At 45.1% G+C, this 9,034-nt stretch overlaps 1 protein-coding gene across 1 annotated transcript in view; it reads right to left on the bottom strand.

Moving 5' to 3' along the window:
* Positions 1–4,515: 4,515 nt before the first annotated feature.
* The window catches only part of CDH20 (cadherin 20), a 36,736-nt gene continuing 32,217 nt past the window's right edge, over positions 4,516–9,034 (bottom strand). The window contains exons 10-11 of the mRNA XM_072851362.1: positions 6,491–6,742; positions 4,516–5,015 (exon numbers count right to left, since the gene is read on the bottom strand). Coding sequence (XP_072707463.1) covers positions 4,516–5,015; positions 6,491–6,742 — 752 coding nt within the window. The remainder of the gene's footprint in view (positions 5,016–6,490; positions 6,743–9,034) is intronic.

Here is a 9,034-nt window from a genome sequence, read left to right as displayed (position 1 = left end):
ACAGTTGCACCAAGCAAAACCCAGGCACAGGCTAGTAAATCATATTTCAAGGTGACTAAAATATAACTTTTGGGTCCCCCAAGGATCTGTGTCACTATTGGTTTTAATGAATGGTCTAAAAGGGGATTGTAGGCAGCAAATGTGACGGTGGCATAAAATGATTAAGAGCAATAAAAGCTGGAGGAGAAATGACAAAATCAAGAGGGACCTAATAAAGCTGGATAAATGGGCAATGCAGCAGCAAATGAAACGCAGTGTTGCAAGACAATTTATGCCAGAAAGAATGATGTTAACTCTTTTTATGCATTCTTGAGTTCTGCATTTTGCTCTGAAGAGATCTGGGCTCTTGACAGAGAGCTTAAAGAGAGCTGCTGCTCAGAGCCTAGATGTGACGACCAATGCAGTATATGAGATTGCAGGTCATGCAGTCTACTTAGACAAGAGAGAGATGGGTGGTAGGAAGGGAAAAGGAGAACATCAAAGACTGTAATGTTTGCCCATGGTCACTCATAAAACCAAATGTAGAGCAGAGAGCTTGAGAATGTCATGCCTAGGGCCAGACTCTGAACCACATGGATAAATCCCCAGAGGCCAGGCCATTAACTGAGAGAGAAGGACCTCCAGAGGGCCATAGCATCATACAGATGGCCAAGACAGTGGGAATGAATCACTTTTTGTCTAGCTCTGTTAGAGGCAGAGCTTAGATGGGTTGCTTAGGCCATATGCTCAATTTTTAAGTGGCTGGAATTAGTAAAATGACTTACACCCTCTGTTGTTTTTTCCTCTGAACCATTTATTTTCAGCCACAGCTGAGACTAGGGGATTGTACCTGGATGGTAAATCCTTTTGTTTTTTCCTGAGAACTGGCAGCTGTGAAAAAAAAGTGTTGTCAGAGGACTCAAATAAAATGAATAGTGATAAAAGCTCTATGCACTCAGACCAGCCTTGGAGCACAGGGGGACTGGGGACACTGGTGAGGGCATATGGGATCTTGTCCTGGCCCTCTGACATTTCTGCCCTTCCACCAGGGCAGTGGGTAGAGTGTGGGTCCCATGCAGGACTGGGGCTGTCACTTAGAGGTGTCTGCTGGTGTGGAGAAGCCCAGTCCCTCCATTACGGCAGGCAGAGCTACCTGGCTGTAAACCACTAGCAGGTTTTATGTAGTGCTGCAAATGTTCATGCACACTGCCAGGCCTGGCCTTGAGGAGCCCCAGGGCAGGAGACTGAGGACCTGCACGATCAGCAGGTTTGTTTCACTGCCAGCCTGTGGCACCATACATTTCCTTTGGGCTTAGAGTCTTCTCCCCTCTTCTACTTTGGGCCCAGCTTGCTGAGCCCTGATGTGTCCGTAAATGGATCCTTTTTATATCTCATCAGTAAAACAGAGTGTTCTTCAGTTTTGTTTGTGGGAGGGTGATAGATACAAGTGTTGGTTGTTTGCATAGAGATTTCACAGACCGCAAAAACACTGTCACCTGTTCCATAAAAGGGAAAAAAAAAAAAAGCCAGGCTGCCAAGTGCCTACTAAACACCAGCTGGTAAGTGTCACAGCATCAAGCTGTCCAACTACTGACTGGGCTCACAAGCTGAGGCAAACCTGAGGATAATCAGATAGCCTAACGCTGACATGCAGCTTAGCAAGGTGGGTTCAGAGCCCGCTCTCACTGCAGGCTCCCCTGTGGTGCAAGTGCAAGCACCTAACACAAGTGCCATTGGTCCTTCCCCACCAGGTGATACACAACCCTGGAAGGTGGTCTCAGCTGCTGCACAGCCTGTCTTGCAGAGGTCACTGCTGGGGGCTTCTGTGGAGTAAAACCAGACCTTGGAGCAGCTTGTCCTGGGAAAACCCTCAGTAAATGTAGTAGGTGTCTTCAAGTTGAAGGCAATATGATGCTGGACTGCATTTCTACCCCCCCTTCCTCCCACTCTGCCTACAATGGGAGAAGTAAACCATTGTGGTATCAGGACATGAAGAACTTTTTGTTACTGTAGACTGTGAGTAAAGGGTGAGACTGTAATGGTCTGAAAGTACCAAACCATAGCTCTACAGAGGAACAAAGTCATCTATGTGCATTACAGGATTGCATGGCAGCAAGGGATACTTGCCTTATACTTCCCAGGGAAGGCTTTCAATGCTGAATATATTGATGCAGTGGAAGATTGCCTAGAAAGGTAACAGTTGGGGGTTTTAAGAATAAACAGGCATCTGCTTAAAATATATAAAACTGTTGATTAATTCAGACAGGGAAGTGGTGGAACAGATGTCTTCTCTATCTTCATTCCTGCCCTACGTTCTATGACTCCTGTTGCATCAGGAGGTGAGGAAGCTCTCAGAAGTCTCAACACCAGTTTTGTATGCTGTACCACCACTTCCTTGATCATGGTGGTTGCAGTTCTTTGTCTAGTGTTATAAAATCAATATGTTATGTGAGGGTTAAGTGCTATGGGATGAGTAAAAGAATCATTATCACATGATTTTCAGTGCTCTTTCTGCAATGGCGTAAGGCAGGTTCAGGTGATAAGCAGAACCTATGGCATATTATTTTTGTGAAGGCACAGATTTTCACTGTGTCAGATGAGCAAATGTTTGAGAAGTCACTAAAACTTTTTTTTCCTTGCTGGTTGCCTGGCTCTCCAGGGGTGCAGGACTTACTTCGTATGAGTCTGTGGAAACAAGGCTCCTGTCTTAAATTGGTACAGCCTAAGATTAGGCAAAGTAGAGACAGCAGTGTTTTGTGCACATCTGCAACAGAAACCAAGCACAGTATGCACATAGTAAAAGTGTGGTAACGGGGTGGTTATGTCTGCACACCTATTTTCTGGGCAATTTGAGATGGAGAGAGTCCTTAGCTAGAAAGAAACCTGCAAATGTCATTGCAGACTGTTCTACTTTCAGAAGCCTTTTGCCACCTTCCATGAAACTTGTGTTAGTGTAATTTCCCTAGCCCTTCCCATTTACACATGCAAACAAGATCCAGGCTCAAAACTTTGATTGCAGAGTAAGAATGACCATAAATGGATATTGCATGTTACAGTCCATCGTGTCTCCGAAGGCATGAGATTCTGTTGGGGGCTGTGTAACTCATTTCCAAGCTTCTCAATGCCCCAGCCATAACATTTCAAATAAATCAGCCAAGACTTTCTTTTGACTTCAGCATGATTGGAATAGCAAAGTAACTAGTCTGGCGAGCTGCATGTGGGCTGATTCACTGCTAAGGACAATGTCCATGTGAACACCAATGAAAGAAGCAGATAGTCCACTTGAACCTGCAAACTGAAAGCGTCTCCTTGAAACGATGCCGATGAACCATTTTTTCTTGATGCTCAAGGCATGTAAAGCCACAGATAAGCACTAACGGCTGTGTGCAAACTAGTCAATAAATTGCCATCAGACTCTCCCTTCTGTTTAACTTTTATTAAAAGAGGTGCTAAGGTACTGTACTGTATGCAGTACATCATATTTATTACCAAAATTAACAAATATACAAAACTTATACATGTAATTTTCTTACATCCATTTATTGGTCTATAATACTGCATTTGTTCAAGTAGGTTATCTACAGTATGTAAACATCCCTTGGATTGACCTCACACAGATTAGGAAAGCCCATCTAACCCATGTAGTTACCAAATATAGCTTTTTCTTTTTTTAAAATTTATTTGGCTTTCATTGGTAGAATCTAATCTTCACATTTGGCACATGGAAGAGACATCTACAGTGCAAAAGAGGCAGATTTTCTGGTTTTGTTCTGAGCAGTTTAGCGGAGTCATGGTTTTAAAGAGCCAAGAATAAATTTACACAAACTTGATAGGAGATGGATTAGTGTTAACGCTCATAGATCAGCCATTAAACTAGAGCAGAAATTCAAAGCCTCTTCCCCAGCCCGCTCAGCCAGGTAGAAAAAAACCCTCAGCTTTGTTTCTAAAGGATTAGAAAAGGACTCTGTTAGCAACAGAGAGAGGAGGTTTAGTTTAGAAAGAGCCCTCTGAGATTCCAGTTTCAATTTTCTGCTTTGTGGGATTTTTTTTTTCCTCTTGTTAGCAAGCAATTTTTTTTTCCTTTTCAAGGGGGGAAAAATAACCAGTGGGGAACCACTTTTCTATGCTGGCAATTTCTCAGCGAGTCGGAGATTACAGTAGGAGTTTACAGATCTTTGAACCCAGACGTATAGAGCTCAGTAAGCTGCCGTGTACAAGGGAGAGAGAGAGACAGAGGGAGGGAGAAAGAAAGAGAGTAATGTCAGTATGTTCCAGTCATGGAGCTTTCCAATTTTGCTGTAAAAAACAGGAAAAAACTTTCTTCCTCTGCTTCTCACTGTTTCAAAAACGTGACTTAATTTAACTGAGTAAAGCTGATCCAGAGAGACCTTCATTCGCACCCTTCTTCCCATTCTCAGCCAAGCACCGTATTGCTATTTTTTAGGAGGCCTCACCTATGTCCATGGAAGCATCTGATGAGAATGGACCTAACCAGACACTGTTTCGCATGGAAACCCCTCTGCCTTTCCTCGTCTGTTACCACAGAGCCCCGCTGCTGTCCGTGGCACCGTACATCTCGGCCAGCTTCTTGAAGCGTGGCCCCCAGTCTGTCAGGTAGTCGTAGCTCTGGTCTGAGTCTGTCGTCACCGACTGTAGGGAGCTGAGCGACTCCGCCACCGAGCCGTTCCCTTCAAACATGTACGTCTGGAGGGAGTCGAAGGGAGGCGCCCACAGGTCCATGTCAGCTTCGTACAGCTTGGCGAGCACGTAGTTGTGGACGTTGTTGTCCATGACGCACGCCTGAGGCACGTATCGGGAGAGGCTCTCTATTTCAGGGAGCATGTCCTGCCGGTTTTTCACCACCAGCTGGGCCTCCCGCGGGTTCCACATGGCGGCAATATCGAAGGCCTCTGTGTCCTCTTCCCCGCCGCCCTCATCGTCGTACCTGACGATGTTCTCGTGGATGTTCTCCTCCTCGTCGATGATGTACGGCTGCTTCCGCTGGCGCCGCATGGAGAGGATGAGGAGCACCAGCACTGCGGGAGGCAACCGAGACATGGGGCTGTCAGTGAGGGGCCAGATCTTGCAAGGGCTTCAGACTCTCTGTTGCCCTGTTTTCCCATCAATGAGCCCAGCCAGCCCCTTGGATTTAAAAAGCTGTGGTGTTTGCAGGTGGAGGGGTGCAGAAATCCCCTCCCCCAGTCAAAATCAGTAGCTTGAGGTCCTGCTAATCTGTCCCTTTTCTCACCTTAATTCTTAACTCTCGGTGACACTTAGGACATGTCTATCCAGCAGTGCTTGCCAATGCACTGTAGCAACACTTGAGCTACTTTTAAGCTAGTCAGATCAGGTATCAGTAACGGTTTATCTCCAGTGGCACACAGCTCCATAGGGATAATTTTCTCCTGCTCTGTAGCTGGGTTTTGCAGCAGGCTTTGGGGATGCCTCTGGGGCTGGGCGCTACATGACAGAGATGGATGGTGCCGAGGCACCATGGTGATATGTCTGCCGACATGGCAAAATGCAGAGCTAGCCCCTTAGTCTGGTCTAAAGCATTTTTGTGTTTGTCTGCAAGGCACTGCCTTGGGCTGGGTATTTGCTCTGCACTAACGAGATGCAGATGCTTCTTAGCATGGGGAGAAGTGGTCATACAGGCACCAGAGGCCTTTACTATTGAAAATGTGCCGTCACCTGGTGACTGTATTTCCAGGGCTAGAACTCAGCAAAGGTTTTGAATGCTGAAATTTTGGACTGAAGTCTCCAGGCTCCTTTGCAGGGCCAGAATTGAGGCACTTTTAAAGAATTTTTCCTGTATTCTACTCCACTGCTCCTCAAACTGGTTCCTCTGAAATTTCAGGGAATGTGTGTTTTTAACTAATATTTCATAACTCAAGAGAGTGAATGCGGGAAGTGAAGTTCTTTTGATACCAAGAGCTAACAGGGGACATAGAAGGCCTGGGAAAGGAAAGGTGAAATTTATTTGTCGAGACAGAACACATGCAAGATGCTCAGCCCCTTTATAGCAGCACAGGCACCATTTATATGTAGTGTCTCAAGGAGAAAGGATGGTGGTCGGGATATCTCCTGCCAAAAGGCAAGAAGTGGAACTGGACTTACCGCTCCTGTTTCCTGTGAGAGCATATGATCAGAAACTGCCAAGGGTGAGAAAGTAACTTGTCCCCAGCCACAGCTCTCAGTACTTCCTCCTGGCGTACCTCTTGCAGGAAAGCAGGGCCATACCAGACACCCTAGCACTTTGGGGATCTGGCAGAAATATTTGCAGGCCATATTTTTCCTCCATTCCTACACCCCAGGGTCTGAAGCCATACGCAGCTGACTATACCACCTGGTCCTTGATTTGGCCCTTTAAGTATGTGTGTGTCTACATATAATATATACATATACATAGGGGTGTGTGTGTGTGTTTGTGTCCTTCACCTTCAGTGGATCAGCAACCCCCTGGCCAGAACTGAAGAGTTTGTCCCCTCCCAAGAAGAAGCCAAAGGTTTACCTAGCAGGACAAAGATGCAGGCGAGGATCGCAATGAGTGCCCCTCTGCTCAGGCTGACGGGGAGGACGTAGGCCTCCACGTTGCAGGACATCACCATGCCATCATCATCACAGCTGCACACGTGCACGGTCAGCGTACCCGTGCTGCTCAGCACGGGGCGGCCATTGTCGCTAATCAGGATGGGGAGGTAAAAGGTGTTCTGCTCATGTTGTCTGAAGCCAGAGCGCCTTGTCAAAATCCATGCTGTATTGTCTAGGGGTAGAAAATAAATGGAGAGAAGAGCTTATATGCAGAACAAATATATTCAGCAGAGAAGGAAGGTTAAAAAAATCAGCCCTAGACCCACATCCATTTGTCTTCTCTCTTTTTTTCTTTGTTTTTTATCAGTTTGTAATTAATCAGCATTTTGCCTCTGCCTCCCCTATTCCAGTATCTTATATATTCCAGTGTCTTCTCAGGCCATAGCTCCAAACCTGCAAGGCATACACACCTTATGAGCTGCCTTTACCCCTTACGACATAAAGTGCCACAAGCAAACTCACAGCCTTCAGATTTAGCTAAAAGAGCTTTCATAAGGCAAGACAGAAACAAACAGTTGAAGGCAACTTGTAGTCCCTGTTTGTTCATGCTCAGCAGCTATTCTAGACCTCACTCTTAAGTGCTGCCACCATTTTGGAGATGCTAGTATATAACCCTTTTGGACATGTTAAGGTTCTTTCTGTGTTTTTGGATACATGGCATGGCCATCTGCTGGAGGCAACAAGGAGACAAAGGAAAAAAAACAGCTTGCTATCCTAGAGCAGCAGTGAGTTGAAAATTTGCAACTAAACATTTTTCAGTGAAATACGTGCAATTTCATTGGCACTTTTGCCATTGAAAAAAGTCAGAATGCTTCATGTCATCATTGTCAGAATTATTATGCTTTGATTTGACTGTTCTGCTTCATTTAGTGTGACCGCCTGTTTTTTATAAGAACTTGAGTCAAAATGAATCAAAATGATGCTGCTGAAACAAAACAGTAAGAGAGTGACCTAACAGCTAGTTGCTGTTGGTCATTTTAAGGGAAATTCCTAACTTTGGGGCTTTTTCCTCCATATTCAGCATGTTTTTTAAAATGCCAGAATTTCCCAGTGGCATTTGAATTCCTGTTTACCCCTCCCTCACATTCCTCAGACTGTGCACCAAGTTTCCTAATCAGAAAGAAATTGGATTCAAGAATTTGTTCTTCTCAATTCTCATCTCAGGAATGCCAGGGCAAAATCTTTGGAGATCAGTGATGATGATGTCAGTGCTGACATTCAAGCTTTTTGGCCTCAGAGACTTTTGGAAAGCGCAAGACTGAGTGTCTCCAATGCGTTCTGGGCCACCAGGGAATCTGAAGGAACCTGCAGGAAAATTGGCCCTTCTTACAAACATGTCTGCAAATCTTGGGCCAGCTAAGATAAATGGGGAACAAAGGTACGTTTTCTCTTTGGCAGACCTACAAGCCCTGACCCTGTGCAGTGATGTTGTGGGATTTTTGGGAGCTGAGCTTCATGCAGTTTCTTTTAGTACTTAGTTTTTTTTCCTGTTCCCTTGGTTCAAAAGAGGTCTGGCCGTCTGCATCTCCAGCTTGTTACCAATGTACATTCGCTACGCTTGGAAATGCAGGATGCCAATCAGCTCTTCCCAGGTGGATTGGCACAATGGAGCTGCTGCTTGGAAACGGCAAGAAACCTTCTGATCACAAGTAGACTGTGAAAAAACCCAAAATATCAACAAGGAATTGTTCCATTTCCTTATTATTTCCCTGTTGATTCACTGCTAAAATTTAAATCTTGAGTGATTTTCTTCAGTGCAGAGACACAGGTTGCATGTAGGTAAATCAGCTGTATTATCTGCTGTAGTCTGAACATCAGAAATGATTTGATGGCTTTTAGGAGTGAAATCAGGAGAGTTATATACAGCCAGCTGTAGAATATATCCAAACTCAAGCTAGACTTGCTAGACTTGCCTGCTAGACTTAAATTATGCTCCAAGTTCCATACTTTGTGCTGCAAATCTTAAGGCATCAGACAGTACTGGCGCACATAAGTATTGAGACGCCTGGCTCCACAATTCATGAGATTAGTTTGAATTTGTGTCATGTTTTTAAAAGGAATCTCAGGGTCTTTTATTTCTTGTATGTCGATGACATTTCAAGCTTTTACTCTGAAAGCGTAAAATTCTGAAGTGCACGTGCATGTCTGTATGTGAATATATAGTGAAATTGTAGTGTCTTGTTAAATCATGTGATCCCAAGAGCTGGAGCTTTGAGGAAAAACCACCAAGTGCAAGATGAAATCCCCAAAGTTGCTTAAAATTGATTATGCGTCAGTGTTCACTGATTTCACCACCCTTTGATATGCCATGCAGCTCCGAATATGTGCAGCGGGTGTGGACAGACATAGATGATTTTCAGGAATGTGTCCCAAAACCCAGCAGAGAGCAGCACCCTGCAGCTACCACGGCTCCTGGGCAAGGGGTCTGCTGCAGATGGGAGCCCTCGCCTCCTGCAGACCTCCC

This window comes from Ciconia boyciana, chromosome 2, assembly GCF_034638445.1.
Source record: "Ciconia boyciana chromosome 2, ASM3463844v1, whole genome shotgun sequence".
NCBI lineage: Eukaryota > Metazoa > Chordata > Aves > Ciconiiformes > Ciconiidae > Ciconia > Ciconia boyciana.
The sequence above is the reverse complement of the archived record's forward strand: the minus strand, read 5'-3'. Positions and strand labels throughout refer to the sequence as shown.